Source organism: Gekko japonicus, unplaced genomic scaffold (genome assembly GCF_001447785.1).
Source record: "Gekko japonicus isolate JY-2015 unplaced genomic scaffold, Gekko_japonicus_V1.1 scaffold4516, whole genome shotgun sequence".
Lineage (NCBI taxonomy): Eukaryota > Metazoa > Chordata > Lepidosauria > Squamata > Gekkonidae > Gekko > Gekko japonicus.
Window position 1 is genome coordinate 38,047 of NW_015160966.1, and position 23,894 is coordinate 61,940.

General features: G+C 47.8%; 1 protein-coding gene across 1 annotated transcript in view; it reads right to left on the reverse strand.

Moving 5' to 3' along the window:
• Window positions 1-18,356, reverse strand: part of SEL1L2 (sel-1 suppressor of lin-12-like 2 (C. elegans)) — a 48,353-nt gene extending 29,997 nt beyond the window's left edge. Inside the window, exons 1-7 of the mRNA XM_015425425.1 lie at window positions 18,281-18,356; window positions 16,016-16,112; window positions 11,337-11,499; window positions 6,038-6,091; window positions 5,887-5,946; window positions 5,719-5,800; window positions 4,275-4,429 (exon numbers count right to left, since the gene is read on the reverse strand). Of these exons, the coding sequence (XP_015280911.1) occupies window positions 4,275-4,429; window positions 5,719-5,800; window positions 5,887-5,946; window positions 6,038-6,091; window positions 11,337-11,499; window positions 16,016-16,112; window positions 18,281-18,356 (687 nt within the window). The remainder of the gene's footprint in view (window positions 1-4,274; window positions 4,430-5,718; window positions 5,801-5,886; window positions 5,947-6,037; window positions 6,092-11,336; window positions 11,500-16,015; window positions 16,113-18,280) is intronic.
• Window positions 18,357-23,894: the final 5,538 nt, after the last annotated feature.

Sequence of the window (23,894 nt, forward strand, 5' to 3'; positions counted from 1 at the left end):
CAGGGGTCATTTCCTGCAGGAGCGCACAGGAGTAGAGCTCCGGCAGTAAAGAGCCCAGGGGGCGGACACATGCGACAAGCAGCCCTCAGTCAGAGCAAGAAGCAGCCAGGTAAGTTGCAGAGCTCCCCCCGCCCCCCCGGTCCAAAACAGTCCAGTGGCACCTTTAAGACCAAGTTTTATTCAGGTACAAGCTCTCCCTCCTCTGTGAGGACAGATCTGCACATTCCCCACCCCCCAATAGCTAGCAATCCAAAACAGTCCAGTGGACCCTGAGTGGTGGGTGTTACCTTCTCACATACTTCCGGTGATGCCAGAGGGTGTGGCATATGCAAATAAGTTATGCTATTGAGTTATGCTAATGAGCTCCAGCACCTCTTTTTCTAAAAATGACCCCTGCTGGTTAGTAAGGATGGGAGACCACCAAGGAAGTCCAGGGTCGCCATGCAGAGGCAGGCAATGGCAAACCACTGCTGGGCTCCTCTTGCCTTGAACACTTTATGTGGTCACCATAAGTCAGCCACAACTTGACAGCACATATAAAAAATGGCTGCATAAAAACATACACTGTTGGAGCCGTGGAGACGCTCTGGAAAAGCTCGGAGAAAACTGGTCCTGACCGTTTGGTGAGCCGGCTGTGCACAGTACTAACTGGCTAGTGACTGAAAGGTCAAAATGGTTCTTCCCATCCTTGGAGTGGTTTTGTGACTTATTTAATATGTATTTTCTTTTTTTTTGTCTTTAATGAGGGGCGAAAAACCATTGAACTTTATGGCCGTGTTCTTGGCATTGTAGGACCTGACGTTTCGCCAGTAGCTGTGACTGGCATCCTCAGAAGTATAACACAGAAAGACGGAGTACTCTCTGTGTCAAGGTGAGAAGAAAAAAATGGTAGGCAGGAAATTTATATCTACTCAGGAAGGTGGGGTATATGGATTGTTTCCTGAGGAGGTTTTCTGTTTCCTGAGGAGGTTTTCTGTTTCCTGAGGAGGTTCTAATCTTATCTGTAGTGCCGTAGTGTATCCAGCTCTGACAGGGCCGGGCATGTCCGGACTTGTCCAGGGACAAAACCTCAAGCTTCGCGCCTAAAGACAATGGGTCAGTAGGATCCTAGCCTGGCCCAATCAGAGGGCTAGGTCCCAGACCGTGAGGCCAATAGGCCTCTCGGTTACTGTAAATAGCCTATCGGGAAGTGGGGTGTGTGTTATGGTGGTGGGTTCTGAGGGAATATAAGCCGGCCTGTGAGCCGGCCAAGGTGTCTTGTTCCTGACTGAATAAAGTATGCTTAGCTGAATCACTCTCCGTCTGCATACTTTTCAAGTGCTATTGTCAGAAATTTATTTATTTATTTATTAAATTTCTACCTTGCCCTCCCACCGAGGCGGTTCACGCGGCTTACAAGCAATTTAAAACCAACATTCGGTTAAAACCAACAATTACAAAATATAAAACACAGTTCCATAAAATCCCAGCTAATACACCCTCTGATAAAGTGCTAGTGCGACACCACTGGCGTAATCGGTTCTCATTGGAACGCCTGGCGAAACAGCTCCGTTTTAACGGCTCTACGGAACTGCTGGAGGTCCCGTAGAGCTCTGATCTCATGAGGGAGCTCGTTCCACAGCCTTGGCGCCGGCAGGGAGAACGCCCTGGTCCTAGTTGCCACTAACCTGGCATCCCTAGGCCCAGGGGGGGCCAGACGGTTTTGCGTTCCCGATCGCTAGGCTTCCCAAGTCCCCCCAGGGGGTGGGGAAACCCCCGCCCCAGAGGCCCGTTCCCCGCCGGCGGCAGATCGGGCCCCGGGGGAACCCCACCCCGACGTGCGTGTCACTCGGAAGTGATGTGACCACGCCGGGCACGCTGTGGGCGAGGCCACGGTCATCCGAGGGAAAACTCTATGGTTTTCCCTCGGATGGTCATGGCCCCGCCCCCAGCATGCCCGGTGTTGTCACGTCACTTCCGCACACTCCAGATGCCGGACGGGAGTCCCCCGGTAAGGAGATATGGCAACCCTACTCATTGCAGTGCTCTTGGGGAAACATACGGGGAAAGGCGGTCCCTCAGGTAGGCAGGCCCCCAGCCATTTAGGGCTTTAAAGGTAAAACCCAGCATTTTGAAGCGAATCCGGAACGCTACTGGAAGCCAGTGCCATGACTTCAGCACAGGCTGGATGTGCTCCCACCTGGGGAGGCCCATCAACAGCCTGGCTGCCGCATTTTGCACCAGCTGCAGCTTCCGGAGTTGCCCCAAGGGCAGCCCCATGTAGAGAGCATTGCAATAGTCTAGCCTCGAAGTGATCATAGCGTGGATCACTGCAGCCAGATCATTGCGCTCGAGGAAGGGGACCAACTGCCTAATCAGCCGAAGATGGTAAAAGGCTGCCTTGGCAGTGGCTGCTACCTGGGCATCCATTGTCAGGGAGGCATCCAGGAGCACTCCCAAACTCCGGACCCTCGGCGCTGGCACCAACGGTACCCCCCCCCAAAGGCCGGAAGTGGGGCCCCTAACCCCGGGCCGCTCCAATTTAGGCACAGGACCTCCGTCTTCGTCAGATTCAAATTCAACCGACAGAAGGCGCTCCATCTTTCTGTGTTATACCTCTGAGGGTGCCAAGACCACCGCCATACAACCCAAAAAATCTGAAACAGCGAATCCTAAGGAAAGTTACACCCTACTAAGTTCACTGACGTTAGTGCTGTTGGCAGAGTTTAAATATGCAAAGAAGTAGAGCACTGACTGTTGAGAGGGGAAAAATGAGTAGGTTTATTAAAGAAGAACAAACTGTTCTAGAACACAGAAGAGAGAGAACCTTAACTGCCCAACCTGACTGCTGCGAGAGGTACAACAAACAACAGGAAGCCCTGCAGGAGCAGGAAGTCTCCAGAAGAGCCAATCAGGAGACAGCAAGGACACAATTGGAAATTACGGGCAGTCCCTCATCTTGCTGTGCTAACTACCAGTCCTCCCGGTGTTCCCCCTGTAGGGCGATTGGCATATCTTCTTGATAAGACTGCACTATAGACATTGCAGATTCCAACAAGTTCGGCTTACACCGTTGCACTGTAAATGTACACACAATGATTTAAAACGTGTGGGCAGGGGCTAGACTTCATTTAATTAGTGTTAGATTTACTGGTAAGCCATCAGTGAAATAAAATCTAAAGGAGGGGCAAACCGGGCTCAGCATATATGATCATCCTCCCTGCTGCAATAATTATCGAGTCAATGTACAATTACGGTTGCCAGCTCCAGACTGGGAAATTGCTGGAGATTTCAGGGTGGTACCTGAAGAAGGCAGAGTTTGGGGAGGGAAGGGCGATCCAACGGGGCCCTCCAAAGCTGCCATTTTCTCCAAAGATCCAAATACAAAAGAAAAAGCAAGCTGCACACAAGCATGATACAAAATCAATGCTCAGAAAACATGGGGAAAAAGCTTTATAGTGCTGATGTCAAACCATGTATAAATGACAACGATACAAAGAAGAAGGAAGGGAGGTCCAAAAAAGGGAGGCTGACGAAGTTTTCCGGAATACAAGTTCATTTTGAGTGGCTTCATCTGAACAGGACCTCATGGAACACGCAATAAGATGCCTTCTAAGTTGGCTTTGATAGTGAAGATCATAGGTCTTCACAAAATTCTCATCATATGCTTTAGTGCCCTATTCTACAGTTGCAGTGACATATTCCTTCCTGAATGTCTCTTTGGAATATTTCACTGCAACTGTAGAATATGGCACTAAAGCATATGATGAGAGTTTTGTGAAGTCCTATGATCTTCGCTATCATAGCCAACTTAGAAGGCGTCTTATTGCATGTTTCACGAGGTCCTGTTCAGATGAAGCCACTCAAAACGAACTTGTATTCCGGAAAACTTCGTCAGCCTCCCCTTTTTTTGAACTCTCTTCCTTCTTCTTTGTATCCTGGGGATCTGGCGACCCCAACTAATGCCGTACACACTGTTATTTGACAACACTCTAGAATGTAAGAAGAGACAGTCTGGCAACAGATTAAATATTGCTACCCAGAAACGTTTGGACAGGAACTGCATTCTCTTAGAGCACCGTGTACGTTTGATGGCTTGGCGGTTGAAAGCCCTGACCCTAGAGTCAAATCTGTGCCGTCAAACTCTTGCGTTCCGTAGCGATTGACGTGCAATTCTGATTTAATGCCCAAGGGTGTTTTTCTCATGTCTTAACCTTCCCTTGTCGGGCTCTCTCAGCACACGTACACCTCTGTACCTAATCCAGTCGTCGCCAACGTAAGTCAACGTAACTTACTTGTATCTGTGTGTCTCCTCTTTCAGCCAAAAACCTGTAGTATTGATAAACATCCCAGTCCAGGAATTCTGTATTAGAACTCTGATTTTCTGGCTTTTCCATCAGCCTCACTTTTTCTACAGGCAAGTCTTCGTTTTTCTCTAATTGTTTAGCAACTGTGAATCAAAAGGACCAAACTATGTCAATGGAACAAGCACTGTCTAGGAGGTATACAAATCTGAGTCGTCTATTCCAGGATATGGGTGGACCAAAAAGGATTGTCAGAGAAGGTTTGTCATCCTGAACTTTAGGATTTTCGGCTGGCATAATGTCTTTCTCGGGGTAGGATAATAGTTTGCAAAGAAGCGTTCATCACTGTTAGTCCATCATAACCTGAGTGACCCTTGTGACTGGGGACTTTCCCACATTTCTCATTTTCCTCGCTTGTGTGCTCCTGTTGCTTCTGGGTTTTTCCCTGTTCTGCTCATGTTTTGCTCCCTCTAGTGGTCGATTCGATACTACACCGCTTTTTGTCCAACATACACCTGCAGATTAAAACTATGCCGGACATAAAGTGGTGTAATATTGAATCGACCACTAGAGGGAGCAAAACTGTTGCTGGGGGGGGGCAACAGTGGGAGGGCTTCTAGTGTCCTGGCCCCATTCGTGGACCTCCTGATGGCACCTGGTATTTTTGGGCACTGTGTGACAACAGTGTTGGACTGGATGGGCCATTGGCCTGATCCAGCATTGGCTTCTCTTATGTTCTTATGTATGAGCACTAGAGGGAACAAAACATGTGCAGAACAGACCCCCCCCCCAAAGCAACAGGAACACACAAGTGAGGAAAATGAGAATACAGAAAAGCCCTGGATTTTAGGACTTAAACATAACAACGTAAGAGAAGACAATGATGGATCAGGCTAATGGCCCATCTAATCCAACACTCTGTCAGAGAGTGGCCAGAAATACCAGGTGCCATCAGAAGGTCCAGCAGTGTGGCCAGGACACTAGAAGCCCTCCCACTGTTCCCCCCCCCCCAAGCACCAAGAATACAGAGAGCATCACTTGCCCCAGACTGAGAGTTCCTATCTATACCTTGGGGCTAATAGTCACTGATGGACCTCTGCTCCATATGCTTATCTAATTCCCTCTTATAAGAACATAAGAGAAGCCAATGTTGGATCAGGCCAATGGCCCATCTAGTCCAACACTCTGTCACACAGTGGCCAAAAATACCAGGTGCCCTCAGGAGGTCCACCAGTGGGGCCAGGACACTAGAAGCCCTCCCACTGTTGCCCCCCCAAGCACCAAGGATACAGTGCATCACTTGCCCCAGCCTTCTCAGCATTCCTAATGGGTTCCTGTGGAGTCATCCTCTTTGCCTGTTTTCATTGTGGAACTTAATTCCGAAGTACTTCAGTCATTTGAAACCAGGGAAAAGGCACGGTAAATAACCACTTACTGAAACGTGCAACTTTCCTGTAGTTGATAAGTGCTGCCTCACAGTTCCTTGGAACATTGATTCCTAGCCAGAACCGATAACCCTGAGAGGGAAAAATAGTCATGATGATTTAAATTTAGATAATTCAGGAATTTAGAATTGGAAACAGAAAAACTGTGTTTTACAAACCAAGATAGTCTTGGATATCAGATTTCCTCCAATACTCGCAAAGGTGTAGTATAAAAGTGCCTAGGGACAATGAAAGAAAATGTACTGCTAGGGATCAAGAAACAAGCTATTTCAATGACAATTTGGTAGAATTAGCTTAGAGTTTCATTACCTTTGCTTGATTATGTTCCACTCCTATCCCGTATGACAGCAAAAATCCTAAAGCCTGTGGGAACAAAAGAAAGCAAACATTCAACCTATTCCTTCTACTTTTTGACCATTTATTTTGTTTTCAGGAATACATTGACATTATTCTCTGATGATTTTATCAAGTTGGTTCTATTTAGCAAATATTTTGTCTGTGCATACACAAGGCATGCGGAAAGCCAGTATTTATTATCTGCGGCAGCATGGTGGAATCTGATTGCCCAGACATGGTGAATAATAGATATCACCACATGAGGAGTAGATGGAAGAGAAATATCCCACCAGAGAATCCAAGGTGGTAAAATTGCTAGGGATGGGCACGAACCAAACAATTCCGGTTCGGAATCCCAAGCCGAACCCCAAACCAAGCAAAAAAATGCCCCAAACTGAACTGGCCAGTTCAGATCCCCCTTCCTTCCGGCTGCGGCGCCTGTCAGCTGTTAGGCTGAAATGGCTGTGAGCCATTGCACTGGTTCATTTTGCTTCCCCCAACTTCAGACTTCACAGCCATTTCAGCCTAACAGCAGGGTGGGTGCACCCATCAGCTGTGAGGCTGAAATGGTTGCAAGACACTTCACCAGTCTGTTTGGAAGCGGGGGGGGGGAACCGACCAGTGATATAGGCTCACAGCTATTTCAGCCTAACAGTTGGGCAGATGTGCCCGCAGCTGAACAGCTGACGGCTACATTTCACTGGTCCGTTTCACTTCCTCCCACTTGGAAGCAGGTGAAATGCCTCGCGGCCATTTCAATCTAGCATTGGGCGGGTCCACCCATCAGCTGGTAGCCATTTAAACCTAACAGGTCAGCCATGGACCCACGCTGCTCAGCTGTTAGGTTTAAATGGCCTGAACAGCTGAACTGCACTGGAGAAAAGTCTGGTAAATATTCTGGGGCTCTGAACAGGGCCAAGTTCATGCCGTATTTTGGCTCGTAAACCAGTTTGTGCCCATCCCTAAATATCACCTTGTGAAACTTCTACCACACCCAGGCGTATGTTTTTGTTTTACTCCCACAGGTAAATTCAGGAAGCTACATTTGCTTCAGAGGAGACCACCTCTACGTGGACATTTAAATTCTGGAAGAATCTAAACTGTGAACCAGTGTGGTGTAATGGTTAGAGTGCCAGACTAGGACACACCTGAGTTCGAATCCTCATTTTGCCATGAATTAGGTAGTCATTACACCTTCATCTCACCTATGCCATAGAATTTTTGTGAGAATAAAATGGGAGGGGGGAATCCTCCTTGGTGGAAAGGCAAGAAAGAAATCGAACGAATATGAAGTAAATTTCTCTGCTATCCCTCTTTGGGTGATGCGGACCCTGAGCATGTACTCATGTGGCAAATGGGCTGTGACTAAGGCAAGTAAAATAAGGATATTCCTTAGTCAGAAGAAATCATTGTGCCGCCATTAGTATATTAAAAGCTGTCAACCTAGACAAGCACAGGTATTTTTAAGAGGAGGTTATGACAACTATGACTGTAAAATACCTCCAAATGTTCAAGTTCAGCTCATAACATTTATTGACAGCACGTTAATGTAAATATAGGATTTTCACAGTTTAAAGCGTCCTGTATACTTCCCCCCCCCCATGGTGTTGCATCGCCTTGTCCAGTGCCATTTTCCTAAAAGCAGATTTCGAGAAATAGAGAAGAAATTGGATTTATACCCTGCCCTTCGCTAACCGGACGAGCCTCAGAGTGGCTTACAAACTCCTTTCCCTTCCCCTCTCCTCCCCTCCCCGCAACAGACACCCCGTGAGGCAGGTGCGGGCTGAGAGAGCTCTGAGAGAACGGCCCTGAACAGAACAGCTCTGAGAGAACTTGTGACTGACCCAAGGTCACACCAGCAGCTGCACGTGGCGACGTGGGGACTCAGACCCGGTTCTCCCAGATTAGAGTCCGCTCTCATAATCACTACACCAGACTGGCTCTCTCAAGCAGCGAGGTGGGCCTTCTTAGGGTGGAGGCAATTTAGAGATACAAGCAGAGGACATGAACCCATGAAGCGGCCTCATACTGAGTGACACCACTGGTCCATTGAGGTCAGTACTCTCTCTTCAAACTGGCAGCTGCTCTCCGGGGTCTTGGGCTGAGGTCGTTCACATCACCCATGCCTGCTACATGATCCTTTCAACTGGAGATACTGGGGACTGAACCTGGGACCTTCCGCATGCCAAGCAGATGGTTTACCACCAGGCCACACTGGCCACCCCCAGTTTGGTGTAGTGGTTAAGTGCGCGGACTCTAATCAGGGAGAACCGGGTTTGATTCCCCACTCCTCCACTTGCAGCTGCTGGATGACCTTGGGCAAGCCTTAGTTCTGACAAGAGCTGTCCTTGAAAAAGAGCCATTTCTGTCAGAGCTCTCTCAGCCCCACCTCCCTCACAGGGTGTCTGTTGTGGGGAGGGGGAGGGAAAGGAGTTTGTAAGCCGCTCTGAGACTCCTTTGGGTAGTGAAGGGCCGGGTATAAATCCAATCTCTTCTTCTTCGAAGAAAGGGAACAAACAAAATTCAGAACGAATATCTGAGCAGAGTATCCTTAAAGAAATCATTTCCCCGAGGTTGTCACATTGTTCACGTTTTCAAAAGGTGACACGTATATATATGTGGTATGGATGTTTTCAAGTTAGGTTAGGACAACGTGACAGGATATTATGTGAAAACACGAGCCTTCACGTATTCCTGTTCACAATTTTTTTGTGGCGGAATATATATTAAAGGTATTAAGAGCAAAATGAACCTGACAGATAGACCGTGATGTTCTATGTATATATGTTTCTGGAGGGAGACATGTACTTTCATCTTTATTACCAAGGAACCTAGATTTACGCTGCCATCTTAAGCAGAATTATGCCCTTCTAAATCCCTGGGAGGCTATGGCTTAAGAAAGCTGCAACTCTGTTTAGGACGGCGCCGTTGTTCTAGCAGTCCAATGCTCAAGTTTAGTAAGATATCGAATAATCGAGTACCCTGTCGCAGATAACAAGAGAAAGTGGAAAAGTGGCGGTTGTATTTTATTCTGCGTGAATTAAATAACTAAAGCTTATATAAAATACTTTCCGCAATGATTAACAGGACAGTTTCTGATAGGATATTGTCTACAGTGCTACAAGTTTAACCAGAGATGGCCAACTTCTCTTGTAAATGGGGGGCGGGGGGGCAGGTTTATTTCCCAGACAATGATCCAAAGTATATTTTGCTACACAAATTCACCCCTTTAGTGCTCCAGCAGTTGTGGGCATCTGGCTAGGGTTGCCAACTTCCAGGTGGGAGCTGGAGATCTCTCACTATTACAAGTGATGTCCAGGCGACACACAGATCAGTTCCCCTGGAGAAAATGGCTGCTTTGGAAGGCGGACTTTATGGCATTACACCCCACTGAGGTCCCTCCCCTCCCCAAACCCCACCCTCCTCAGAACCCACCCAAAAAACCTCCAGGTATTTTCCAACCTGGACCTGGCAACCCTAAGGTCTCACAGTTATGAAGTTTAATATAATTATTACTTATCTGTCTCAATCAAAAAGAGGCTCTTCCACTGAGCCACAGCCCCTCTTTACAGCTCTCCAGGGTCTCAGGCGGAGGTCTTTCCCATCACCTCCTGCCTGGTCTTCTTAACTGGAGATGCCGGGGATTGAACCTGGGACCTTCTGCCTGCCAAGCAGAGGCTCTTCCACTGAGCCACAGCCCCTCTTTACAGCTCTCCAGGGTCTCAGGCGGAGGTCTTTCCCATCACCTCCTGCCTGGTCTTCTTAACTGGAGATGCCGGGGATTGAACCTGGGACCTTCTGCCTGCCAAGCAGAGGCTCTTCCACTGAGCCACAGCCCCTCTTTACAGCTCTCCAGGGTCTCAGGCGGAGGTCTTTCCCATCACCTCCTGCCTGGTCTTCTTAACTGGAGATGCCGGGGATTGAACCTGGGACCTTCTGCCTGCCAAGCAGAGGCTCTTCCACTGAGCCACAGCCCCTCTTTACAGCTCTCCAGGGTCTCAGGCGGAGGTCTTTCCCATCACCTCCTGCCTGGTCCTTTTCAACTGGAGATGCTGCCGGGGATTCAACCTGGGACCTCCTGCCTGCCAAGCAGATGCTCTTCCACTGAGTCATGGCACCGCCCCCAGAGGAGAAGGAAGAATCAGTCAGTTCAGATTTCATTCCCCACTCCCCCCAAAAATTATATAAATATTTATAATCTATACAAGACGTTTGAAAATATCTTCCATTCTAAATTTAAAATGAAATCTTGACTCCATGGAAACTATTTCCCACATTCACAGCATCCTCACTGGAATAAAGACGGGAGCCTTGACCTGAAATCCACAGGCAGTTCAAGGCATTTTGTCACTCCGAGCTAGGTACACTCATCCTGCCCCCCTCCCTCACCGGGCCTGTTCTACCGCCGGCTGGATCCAAGCCAAACCACTGCAGCAACAGCGGGCGGTGTGGGTCCAAGAGAGGAATGCTCCCTCTAAGCTGTGGAGTCTTGTGAGCAAAAACTCTACTTGGTGAGCTACTGGCATTCAAGTTGTGAGCGAGCGATTTGGCTGCTGCATAAATTAGTTTGCTCTGGAGCCCTCCTTCCTGAGCTAAGACAGAAATGTATGAGCCGGAGGCTAAAAAACTGAGCTAGCTCACACTAACTCAGCTTAGAGGGCACACTGCTCTGGAGCCATCCTTCCTGAGCTAAGACAGAAATGTGTGAGCCAGAGGCTAAAAAATCATGAGCTAACTCACACTAACTCAGCTGAGAGGGAACACTGCTCCGGAGCCATCCTTCCTGAGCTAAGACAGAAATGTATGAGCCGGAGGCTAAAAAACTGTGAGCTAACTCACACTAACTCAGCTGAGAGGGAACACTGCTCCGGAGCCATCCTTCCTGAGCTAAGACAGAAATGTATGAGCCGGAGGCTAAAAAACTGTGAGCTAACTCACACTAACTCAGCTTAGAGGGAACACCAAACTCCTCCCATACTGCTGGTGGCTGGAAATGCGCCATGCCCCTGTGATCCATCAGTAGCCCCCTCACTTGAACCTCCTCGACTTGGACAGATAACCAGCCCTGCTCAAATTTCATTTGTCAAGGAGTTTTCAGAGGTGCTTCCTGAATAAACCCAATGATCCTCTTTAAGTTGTGCAGTCTGACGAATCGTTACCTTTGTGTCCCCCGCCTTGTCGACACTTCTGGGTTCGAAACAAACCAATGTTGTACTCCTTTTTCAAACGTTTATGTACTTTTATGTAGAAGAGCTAACTGAAGAAGACTTACGGTCTGGCCCTTATGAGACCCCCCTTCCGCTAAGATCTCGTACAACGACACGGCGGCTTTTATATTCTGAGGACCGTTGTAGCCGAACAGCATATTGGCGGCCAGTTTCTCCATCGCCTTCTGGTTCCCCATCTCTGCCGCCTTGGCGAGGAGCTTGTAGGCTCTGGTTTAGAGACACAAAACTCAGAATTAATCAGCCAGATACACAGAAGTTACACATAAGTGTATTCAGGGGTCATTTCCTGCAGGAGCGCACAGGAGCGGAGCTCTGGCAGTAAAGAGCCCAGGGGGCGGGAACATGCAACAAGCCCCACCCCCTGCTCCCAGCAGCCCTCAGTCAGAGCAAGAAGCAGCCAGGTAAGTTGCAGAGCTCCCCCCCCCAGCCCTCCGGTCCAAAACAGTCCAGTGGCACCTTTAAGACAAAGTTTTGTTCAGGTACAAGCTCTTCCTCCTCTGCGAGGACAGATCTGCACATCCCCCCCCCCCGATAGCTAGCAATCCAAACACCCAAGCCTGAGCAGTGGGTGTTGCCTTCTGACACCCTTCTGGTGATGTCAGGGGGTGTGGCATATGCAAGTAAGTTATGCTAATGAGCTCCTGCACCTCTTTTTCTATGAAATGACCCCTGATCGTATTTGTGGCTGGAATAGCATTTTAGAGCTGTTGATTGCATTAATGGCATTGCCTTCGGCACTGAAAAGACTCTCAGCACAGAATGGCTTTGGGGAGCCATCGTGGTGTGGCGGTTAGAGTTTTGAGCTAGGATCGGGAGAACCAGGTTCGAATCCCCATCTCTACTGTGGAAGCTTGCTGGATGACCTCGGGCCAGTCACACACTCTCGGCCTAACCTACCTCACAGGGTTGTTGTGAGGATAAAACTGATGAGAGGAGAATGATGTGAGCTACCTTGGGCCTTCATCTTCTTTCTCAAGATGGGCATAAATGAAGTAAATAAATAAACAGAGGAAGAAGAGGAGGAGGAGGAGATTGGATTTGTACTCCACCCTTCACTTGGAGTCTCAGAGCGGCTTACAATCTCCTTTCCCTTCCCCTCCTCACAACAGACACCCTGTGAGGTGGGTGGGGCTGAGAGAGCTCTCTCTAGGACTGCTCCAGAGAGAACAGCTCTGGGAGAACTTGTGACTGACCCAAGGTTACACCAGCAGCTGCACGTGGAGGCGTGGGGAATCCAACCCGGTGCCCCCAGATTAGAGTCCGTGCTCCTAACCACTACACCAAACTGGCTCTATGACTAAGAAGACACATCCAAACCGAGTTCAGAATGAAACAGCTGTGATTTGGGTCAGGAAACCAATGGGATTCAGTCAAAGATAAAACAGACGTCTGCTGGTACCTTAAATATTTACTCCAACATGCATTTGCGTGACCCGGAGATCACTGCTTCAGATGTATATTGGAAGGAAATCATTGTACACACTTTTATAAGGGGAAATTACAGAAGTGGGGGAGAAGGGAGAGTTGGGTTAGTTAGAGGCTTGGTGTGGATCCGGTCATAAACATTTCAGGCGCAATGCTCCATGAAAGGGACCAGGACGGATCAGGTTGTTACACAAAACAGACGATGAGAAGGGGACAGAGGTAAAGAGACTTAGTACATTTCAGAGGACGCGTGGCTTGCCACTGACCGGTGCTGCCTCCCTGGTAACTTTTGGGGTGCTTTCACACACACTAAATAACGCACTTTCAATCAGCTTTCAAAGCACTTTGCAACTGGATTTTACTGTGGGAAATGGCTATAAAATCCACTTGCAAACCGTCACTGAAGTGGACCGAAACGGCATTATTTGGCATGTGTGGAAAGCACCCTCGGTTTGAGTAAAAGAAGAAGTGCACCATCCCAGCCAGTGTTTCCGCGTCCCATTCCAAGTCCCTGACTGCTGGGCTCTTTTCACACCAAAGATTTGCCACGTTTCAGCCACCCAACTCTGGTATTCACATGACTTGTCACCAATGTTCCCTCTAAGCTTTGGGGTCTTGTGAGCCAAAATTCTACTTTGTGAGCTACTGGCATTAAAGTTGTGAGCGAGGGATTTGGCTGCTGCGTAAATTAGTTTGCTCTGGGGCCATCGTGCCTGAGCTGAGTCAAAAATGTGTGAGCTGGAGGCTTAAGAACTGTGCGCTAGCTCACACTGACTCAGCTGAGAGGGAACACTGCTTGTCACGTACAGATCTTTAGCAGCCCGTTCCTTACACACACACACACACACACACACACACCAAAATAGATTTTATTTCAAACTTATTTTAAAAACCAGTGTTCCCAGGCAGGAGCTATGAGCCCAAGCCGTTTCTTCTCTCTGAAGGGGAAACGGTGCAATTGCAGATCTTCAGTGAAGTGCCAGTCCATTACACGTTTCGTGGCTGAGTGCCTGCAAAGAGCCGGTCCCTTGCAGCAATTGCAGAAAGGAGTGTAAAAGAAGAGCACCAGCCCCACCTTAGCCTGACTTTTGGGTGGGGTGAGGGGTTCATCTGGAGGTGCCTTTGCAAATACATGGAGGTTTTTAAGAGTTTATTTTTAAAAGTATTGTGTTATTCCAATGCAGAGTCATCCATGCTTCTAAATAAAAAGAAATAAAAACAAAACAGGGTGGGCAAAGAATCTTGAGGGTCATGTTAGGTTGGGGGGAAGCGTCAACGCTCTTCAGGCGTGACAAGGCCCCGTAGGATTAGGATTTCAGGGGCACAGTGGGCTGCAAGCAGTAGGGGGAGAGGCAAGGAAGTCACACTCCGGGGCCAGAAATCCTTCCATCCGCAGAAGCGTTCTGGTGGATCCAAGCCAATGGCCGGCTGTTGGGCTGTTCACTCTCCAATGTCCGTCCCACAACCACGGAAATCCCTTTCACTTGAGATCACCAAAGACTTAGCCTCAGCATCTTCCAGATGCATTGCAAAACATTTTTATTCAAGTCGGCCCCTTTCTGCTCCATCTCCTTCAAAATCCGATGTTTGGTGAGTCTTGACCAGTGCTCCCTCTAAGCTAAGTTAGTGTGAGCTAACTCACAGTTTTTTCAGCTTCCGGCTTACACAGTTTTGTCTTAGCTCAGGAAGGATGGCTCCGGGGCAAACTAATTTGTTCACCATCCGAAGCGCTCACTCAAAACTTCAATGCCAGCAGCTCACAAAGTAGAATTTTTGCTCACAAGACTCCACAGCTTAGAGGGAGCATTGGTGGCAACCAACTAAGCTGTGGAGTCTTGTGAGCAAATATTTTACTTTGTGAGGTGCTGGCATTGAAGTTATGAGCAAGCGGTTTGGCTGCTGCATGAATTAGTTTGTTCTGGAGCCCCATCCTTCCCGAGCGGAAACAAAAATGTGTGAGCCGGAGGCTAAAAGACTGTGGGGTGGCTCACACTCACTCAGCTCAGAGGGAACACTGCCCCCAAGTAGCACACCAGGTGCTCCCCAGAGGGGAATGCCTTTTCAGATCACAAGATAGCCAGTTCTCTGTACGTGTTCCCCCCCATTCCTCCTCACACCACCAGTCTTCGCTAACAGAGCTTCTTTATCTGTGCCAAGGGGGACTCTTCTCGGCTTCCTTCAAGGATGGACTCTGTTATCCCAGGTCCTGGGAATGGTATTATTTGGTATAACAAAACTATTTGTGACGCTGTCTTGGCGTGCACTACCTTGAAGCTTATCCGGATGAAATTTAAAAGGGTGCCAGGGGCCCCATGTTTCGGTCCCCCCCTGTACTATTAATCCCCATAGTCACCTGTCAAGGCACGAGCGAGGTTTGCCACGATAATCTATGAAACACAAATATGGAGAGGCCTTTACGTGCTATACCAGGGGTGTCAAACATGTGGCCCGGGGCTGGATCGGGCCCCCGGAGGGGCTTCCACCAAGCCCACAGTGGAACTGGCCGTCTCCTGCTTCCAGTTCTTCTGCTGCTGCTGCTGCATCATCGCTTGCTTCGCCAGACTCTCTCTCTTTTTTAAATTGCATTTTATTGAGTTTTATATATTTTTACATCCTGTATTACTTGTTAGTTGTATACAGTATCTTTCAACAGCATCTAATAAACAAGAAGAGAAATGTTCTCCATACGTACTGTAAACACAAAGTCTCTATATTTAATCGCTCAGCCGTTTCATGTTTTAACCTGGGTCCTAGACTCAGAACTCTGAGCGTGAGATTTCTGTGGTGAATGTCAATAAATCAAAAATAGGTTTGCAGCTTACAGAGCTAATGTTTTAAGCGTGTTTTTATTTTAAGTAAAAAAAAAACTGCTTTGTGTTTGTGTCCTTTATAAAGTTTATATCTCTGCTACGTGGCATTACATTTTATGACGCACATGGCCCGGCCGACAAGGTCTCATTTCAAAACCTAACTTGAAAGGTTTTGAAGCTGAATGCCATCTTGTTAAATTATTGTTAATGACACCTGGTTTGTATTGGTTAGCACCTTTTAATACTGTACTGTTTTATTGGTTTGTGATTTTATGATTAGTATATTATTTATTGTTGTTTTAAATTTCTGGAAGCCACCCTGAGCTGGCTATTGCTGGGAGGGTATAAGTTAAATAAACAAAGAAATAAATATGTCAGATCCGGCCCTCATAGCTAATGAGTTTGACACCCCTGTGCTATACGTTCACCTCTACTTATCTATGCTTCCTCTGAGGCTGTGCCCGCCACACCGGTGAGCAGACACTTACTCGTCCTTATCTTTGTCGCTTTTCAAGTGTTTCAATATTTCGAGGCTCCTCTTAAAAAACTGCTGACTTTTGTCCTTTTTCGCAGCTTGCTCCTGTGCTAGAGATGTGACCAGGGGAAAGAGAGAGAGAGAGTCTGGTGTTATTTGTTGCCACCGGTTTAAAGGAAATTATATTTTCCTAAGGGACTTGAGAAAAGCAAAGCCTCTGTCTTCTGATGACCTTATTTTAGTCAAGCCTCCTGTAGAATACAAATACTGGATTGAAAACTTATTTGCACGTGAGACTGAAACATCTTGCAAGCAGGTTGTGTTCCAGGAAGGAGAGTAGATGCTCATGAAACATAGCTGCTTTTATACTGCAGAGCCCTGTCAAGGATTTCTGAATCCCCTCTGCTGAAAACTCTAGGCCCATAATCCATCTGTCACTTCCGTCTTAAAAACTGGAGTCCTTTAACTGATAATAACGGTGGATTCCGCATGAGACCTTAAACCCTGGCTCCCCGAACTTATATTCTACACTACACGCAAGTTCACCCCCGTAATTATCTCTTGTCCTGGGATAAACGGATGCTGTTATAACCAGGGATAAATGACAGGTCTTGTGTCGCGAGTTGAGCTCTGATAAAACCAGGGATGAGATCCAAGTGCGGAAAGCACCAATGAGTAGCACTGATTTCCTCAAATCTCACTAATTTCTAATTGACTCTTAACTCTTCCTCCCGTCCACACAGAAAGATCGCCAGTCCTCTCCTTTGCCTAGACCATCTTCCACAGAACGCTGCCGCCTGTCGTTCTGCAGTCACTCACGGAAGCAGTGAGGTGAGGCTGGCTAGGGTTGCCAACCTCAAGGTGGGGGCTGGAGATCTCCTGGAATTACAACGAGGATTGCCAGCTACAGGTTGGGAAATACCTGGAATTCTGGGGGGTGGAGCCTGAAGAAGGTGTGGCTTGAGGAGGGGAGTGGCCTCGACAGGATATGATACCATAGGTTCCACCTTCTAAAGTGGCCATTTTCTCCAGGGGAACTGATTTCTTTCACTTGGAGGTCCGCCGTAATAGTAGGAGATCTCCAGCCAACACCTGGAGATTGGCAACCCTAATTACAACTGATTGGGGTTGCCAGGACCCCTCGGAGGGACCCCCACTGATCAGCTGGCCGACGGAGAAGGGCTTACCCGGAAAAAGAGCGAGGCCCAGGCCCCTGCCACACCGGGGGGGGGGGAAGGTACAGCCAAAGTGCAGCTTTTTAAAGCCGCACCAAAAGAAACATGCGGCGGTGGGATCACATAGATCCCCTGGGCCGCTGCACAGTTCCTCGCCGGCACGATCAGATGCCGGGGGGGGGGAAGCTACTGAAGGGAGGGCGAGGCTGCTGAACTGCGCATGTGTGCGCGTGCGCAGTTCGGCCGGGAGCCTGGATTGCTCCGGACGACGAGCGCGGTGGCAATCCCACATTCCCTCTCCCGGGGCCAAAATCTTCCGTGTGACCGGGGCCCCAGTTGACGTTGTGGCAATGGGTCTACATCACTTCTACCACACCCTGGAAGTGACGTCCTCACGTGGCGTTTGGGCAAAACCTCTCTGGAAGAAGCCAGTCTTACCATAGAGCTTTTGCCCAAGTACCAGAGCGTCACCCTGAAAGCACTGCACAATGGTGTCACCTCTGGGACATGTTGGAAGTGACGTAGACACATTGCTGCCATGTCAGCTGGGCCTCCCTCCCGCTCCTGGTAAGTCCCCCTCCTTGCACCCCCTCTTGCCCTGCAACTGGAGGAGGAGGAGGAGGAGGAGAAGAGACTGGATTTATACCCCTGCCCTTCACTACCCAAAGGAGTCCCAGAGCGGCTCACAAACTCCTTTCCCTTCCCCTCCCCACAACAGACACCCTGCGAGGTAGGTGGGGCTGAGAGAGCTCTTGACAGAAACTGCTCTTTTTCAACAACAGCTCTAACAGAACTACGGCTTGCCCAAGGTCATCCAGCAGCTGCAAGTGGAGGAGTGGGGAATCAAACCTGGTTCTCCCAGATTAGAGTCCGCGCACTTCACCACTACACCAAACTGGCTCTACACCAAACCACTACACCAAACCACTACACCAAATGGATCTACAGGCCACAGAGACCAGTTCCCCCAGAGTAAATGAAAGCTGTGGAGAGTGGACCCTATGCCATAACATTCCTTCTGAAAGCAGTCCAAATCAGAGTTTTCGAATTCCAGTCACGGGCTTTCCACATCAGTCTGTCCTAAGGTGCCTTGGCTACATTACAGCAGTACGGCAGCATCTGCTTCTGCTTGGCTTCGTTCTGTGGAGATGGATGTGTGGTTTCAAGGCCAAGGACCATACGGACAAGGCCAGGGGTGGCCAAACTGTGGCTCGGGAGCCACATGCGGTTCTTTCACACGTATTGTGTGGCTCCCGCTACGGTGGCTGGGGAAGCAAAGGGGAGGCGTGCCTCCCCGACTGGTCTTCCCTTCCCCAGCCAGTGCAGAGAAAGAAAGCGATTTGAGCTTTAAATGCATTCTCAACCCCCCCCACCCCCCACTAGCCAGCTTGGAGAAGGCATTTGTCTCTTTAAATCCCTGAAAGAAGCAAGCTAGCCAGTGGGGGGCGGGGCGGGGGGCCCCTGGAGGACACATTTAACGTTAAAGTTGCTTTTTTCCCACCTCTCCCTCCCTGCCCCATCTATTTGCTTTCTTTCCACCTTCTTTCTTTCCACCTTTCTCTCTCTCTTTCTCCCCTCCCTCCCCCATCTATTTGCTTTCTCTCCACCTTTCTTTCTCTCTCTCGTTCTCCCCTCCCCCCTTCTAACATTATCTATTTAACATTAATAAAAAGCAGATTTGCATATTTCCCAACAAAAACGCGTATGATGTTTGTTCATGTCTTGTGGCTCTCAAACATCTGACGTTTATTCTGTGTGGCTCTTATGTTAAGCAAGTTTGGCCACCCCTGGACAAGGCCAGCCACACGAGACTCTCCTGCCTAGAGTTGCCAACCTCCAGGTGGTGGATGGAAATCTTCTGCTATGACAACTGATCTCCGGGCGACGCAGATCAGTTCCCCTGGAGAAAATGGCCGCTTTGGAAGGTGGACCCAAGGGCATTATGCTTCCTTGAAGCCCCTCCCCTCCCCAAACCCCGCCATCCTCAGGCTCCACCTCCAAAACCCACCCAGACAGGGCCAGGTCTTTAAATGGTTTCAGCGGGGAGCCATATTGGCCTGCAGTGGAACAGCTCGATTTCAGTTCAGTAGTGCCTTAGAGAGAGAGAGAGAGCAACAAGATTTGGGGGGATACGGGTTTTTGAGAGTCACAGCGCTAACAAAGGGAGCTCTCCAAAGCTTATGATCCCCAAAGTCTTGTTGATCTCTTAAGTTGCTACTGGACTCAAATCCAGCAGGTCTTTAAATATTACGGCAGCGCGACGGGATGAGCTGCAGAAAAGACGCCAAAACTGATGCTGCCGCCGCCGCCGTGTCAAAACAGCACCCACCTTTGTGTTTATTCCAGTTGTTCCACATTCTGTACTTCCCTAAGCGGTAAGAGGTGTCAGGAGTGATTTTCACACAAAGGCAGTTCCTGTATGAGGACTCTGAGAGAATACTAACGACATGTGTGGGCGCTTTCACCCATGCTAAATAATGCCGCTTCAATCCACGTCAGAGACCGTTTGCAAGTGGATTTTGTCATTTTGCACAGTCAAATCCAGTTGCAAAGTGCACTGAAAGCAGACTGAAAGTGCGTTACTTAGGGTGTGTGAAAATGCCCTGCCACCAGTGTTCCCTCTAAGCTGAGTAAGTGTGAGCTAGCTCACAGTTTTTTAGCCTCCAGCTCACACATTTTCGTCTTAGCTCAGGAAGGAGGGCTCCAGAGCAAACTAATTTATGCAGGAGCCAAATCGCTGGCTCACAACTTTAATGTCAGCAGCTCACAAAGTAGAATGTTTGCTCCCAAGACTCCACAGCTTAGAGGGAACATTGCCTGCCACGTGGGTCTTTTTGTAACATCTAGGCTTTTCTTACTTCGTATACAGCTAGGCGAAAGGGAAATTCGGGTAGGTTGAACAGCAAAAGTAATCGATACATAAGAGCAGTCTTCCGATAGCATGCCCTTCAAACACCCTGTGATGCGCCTTTTCCCTTTTCTTTTATATGCACCCATAGGTGAAAAAGTCACTGTGCAACTGATTTTCGGTCTACGGCTTCCACCTCAAAGTTAGGTTTTTTTCTTCATTTCACCTTGAACGGCTCTTAAGGTACCCTCACAAATTTCTACTATCGGTACTTTATCAGCAACTTCCAATGGACTTCTAGTCTCCCCAGGAAGACCCATTTACAGTGTACACCGGGGGTCCCCAACCTTCCTGAGCCTGTTGGGTACATTTGGAATTCTGACACAGGATGCTGGGCACAAAATGGTTGCCGCAGATGGTGGCGCCAACCACAAAATGGCTGCTTCGGGAGGTGGAGCCAACCAAAAAAGGTAAGGGAGTGAGGTCACGCATGACTCTAATAGTAGGACTTCAACATTTTAGACTCAGACTCTGCTTAACTGGATGCCTTTTTAAATGAAAACATTGTTTACAATTATTTTCTTGCATACACACAGCTTACTTTCGGTCACACGAGGAGGACCCTTGTGCTGTGGTGGCGGCGGCTGCCAAAACAAGTTCTTTAAAAATCTGTACAGCCAATCACATCTTCAATGGCCAGTCAGAAACCCTACACTGCAAAGGTCCCATCCACCCCCACCCAGTTTCTAAAACAACTGGCAGGCACCCGGAAAGGTGTGTGGGGGTGTCACGGCCCCCACGTTGGGGACCCATGGTCAGTGAGCTTAAAATTGGCATAGCTCTGTTCAGAACTGCTTTGTAAAAACTTGAAAAGAAATGCTTCATAGTTCAGGAATGGCACTGACCCCATCTAAGATCTGAAGATCAGACTATAAGAAGAGAAGAAGGAGATTGATTTATACCCCACCCTTCACGCATAAGAACATAAGAACATAAGAGATGCCAATGTTAGATCAGGCCAATGGCCCATCCAGTCCAACACTCTGTATTACACAGTGGCCAGAAATACCAGTGCCATCAGGAGGTCCACCAGTGGGGCCAGGACATTAGAAGCCATCCCACTGTTGACCCCCCCAAGCACCAAGATGACAGAGCATCACTTGCCCCAGAGTCCCTATCTATCCCTTGTGGCTAATAGCCACTGATGGACCTCTGCTCCACTCGCTCAGAGCGGCTTACAATCTCCTTTCCCTTCCCACAACAGACACTGTGATGATTTCATGTTTTGGTGTGTGTGCTTCTTTAAATGTTTAGTGTGACTGCAGTAATGACAGGAGAAAAAACGGTAGGCATTCCCTCCCCTGTGAAATATGTGGCCCTAGGTAGGTTAATTAACTACTACAAATAATAGTAGTACAGTTGTAAACCGCTCTGAGACCCCTTAGGGGTCAAGGGCGGTATATAAATCAAATGTAAATAAATAAATAAATAAATAAATAAATAAAGGTCACACCAGCAGCTGCATGCGGAGGAGTGGGGAATCAAACCTAGTTCTTCCAAGTTAAGAGTCTGCACTCCTAACTACTACACCAAATTGGCTCTTGATAAAGCATGCACATGTGTTTGTAGTTTTTATCCTTGGAATGTGGGGAGTTATGAAAACGCAGAAAAAAGAGCACTCTCCTCCACCATAACTGTATGTTCTCAGTTTACAGGGTGGGGAAAGGCCAGAATAGGATTTAATTCACTGCTCCGTCAACCTGAAACTGATTTCTCACAATGATTCAAAAACGGGTATCTTGCACCCACGTTAAACCAGAAGAGCACACAAAATGGACTTTTGCCTGTTAAACTAAAGCACCATCTTGTACTTGACACATGAACCAAGTCAACATAAGAGACGCCAATGCTGGATCAGGCCAATGGCCCATCTAGTCCAACACTCTGTCACACAGTGGCCAAAAATACCAGGTGCCATCAGGAGGTCCAGCAGTGGGGCCAGAACTCCAGAAGCCCTCCCACTGCTAGAAAAGATCCAATGACTGCAAAATATGTAATAAAACGGTAATAATAAAATATGTGTTAGGCACAAAGGATCCTGCTGATGTAACGGGCTCACATCTGAACACACATAAAGTCGCCTATACTTAATCAGACCATTGGTCATCAAGGTCAGTATCATCTACTCAGATGGATCCAGGTGGTCAGCCCTGTCGGTCTGAAGCAGTAGAACAAAGTTAGAGTCCAGTGGCACCTTTAAGGCCCACAAGGTATGAGCTTTTGTGTGCATGCACACTTTTTCAAATACTGTGGAATGGTAGGCAAGCTTCAGACTTATAGACAGGGGGCTGGACAGCAAATTGACATGTAGCATGATGAAGATGTGCGAAGACAAAACTAGAGAAGAAGCTGAGGTTATAAGGTCAACAGCTGTAAAGCAATAAATATGTCAAAATAGCAGATAAATGCGTAAAGGTGTCTTTTCTAAAATCTCTAAATCTACTCAGATGGGCGTCTCAGGCTGAGCTCTTTCACGCCATCTACTGCCCAGTCCTTTAAACTGGAGATACCAGGGATTGAACCTGGGGCCTTCTGCATGCGAAGCAGAGGCTCTTCTGCCGAACCACACCTCAGTGGTGGGGTTTTTAAAAAAATGTTTATTTGTACATTTTCTATTACATAAAATAACAAACAGAGTAATACATATACATTTATTGGAAGTACGAGAGGCCGAGCGCCGAGGAATAGATTCTTTTGAACTATGGTGCTGGAGAAGACTCTTGAGAGTCCCTTGGACTGCAAGAAGATCAAATCAGTCAACCCTAAAAGAAGTCAACCCTGACTGTTCCCTGGAAGGCCAGATAATGAAACTGAAGCTCAAAGACTTTGGCCACCCAATGAGAAAGGAGCACTCACTGGAGAAGACCCTGATGCTGGGAAAGATTGAAGGTCAAAGACGGAGGGGACGGCAAAGGATGAGATGGTTAGACAGTGTCATAGAGGCAACGAACATGACATTGAGCAAACTTCAGAGGACAGCGGAAGACAGGAAGGCCTGGCGTGGCCCATGGGGTCGCGAAGAGTCGGACTCGACTGTGCGACTGAACAACAACAAACAAATGGAAGATCGTCTAACATTTTTTTCCCACCCAGTTATAAACTTTCTGCCATCTATTTTGAAAAGTTGTTTCATCTTTTCCTGAGTCGTATTCAGTTTATCAAATTCAGCTTTTTCAATAATTTTATCCCTTAGCTCTTCTTTATTGGGTATCGTATCCTTTTTCCATTGTTTTGCAATTAATATTCTCGACAGGGTAAGTATATACAGTATGACTATTAAATCATCTCGTTTAATGCCATCCGGTGTGATATTGAGTAAAAAGATTTCTGGTTTCAGCTGCAATTTAACTTTTGTAATTTCTTCTATTACTTTTTTGAGTAATCTTCCAGAATTTAGCAATTTTTTCACAGTTCCACCAAACATGATAATATGTTCCAACTCAGTGGTGGTTTTGATGCTGTTTGCCCCGTTAGGTCTTTCCCCTATGCCCTCTATGGCAATAGGCTTCGGTGGCTTTCCTACTTTGCTTCTGGAGACAGCAGTTTTTACTGGCCGCCACACTGCCATAAAACGTAATTTTATAGCACGCTCAAAGGGACTCATTATTTAAAACAGTTAAGCCAAAGGTTAACAGCTACCAAAAAAAAAAACACCTTAGGAATGTGATGCAGCTTTACCAAATTTTTGTTATAACCGGTGACACTGCCCCCGTTTTATAGGTGCTCGATGCCCATAAAAGAATCTATTAACGTATTACACAGTCCCATGGCTTTTAAAGAGACGTACTAATAAATGTTTAATGCGCTTT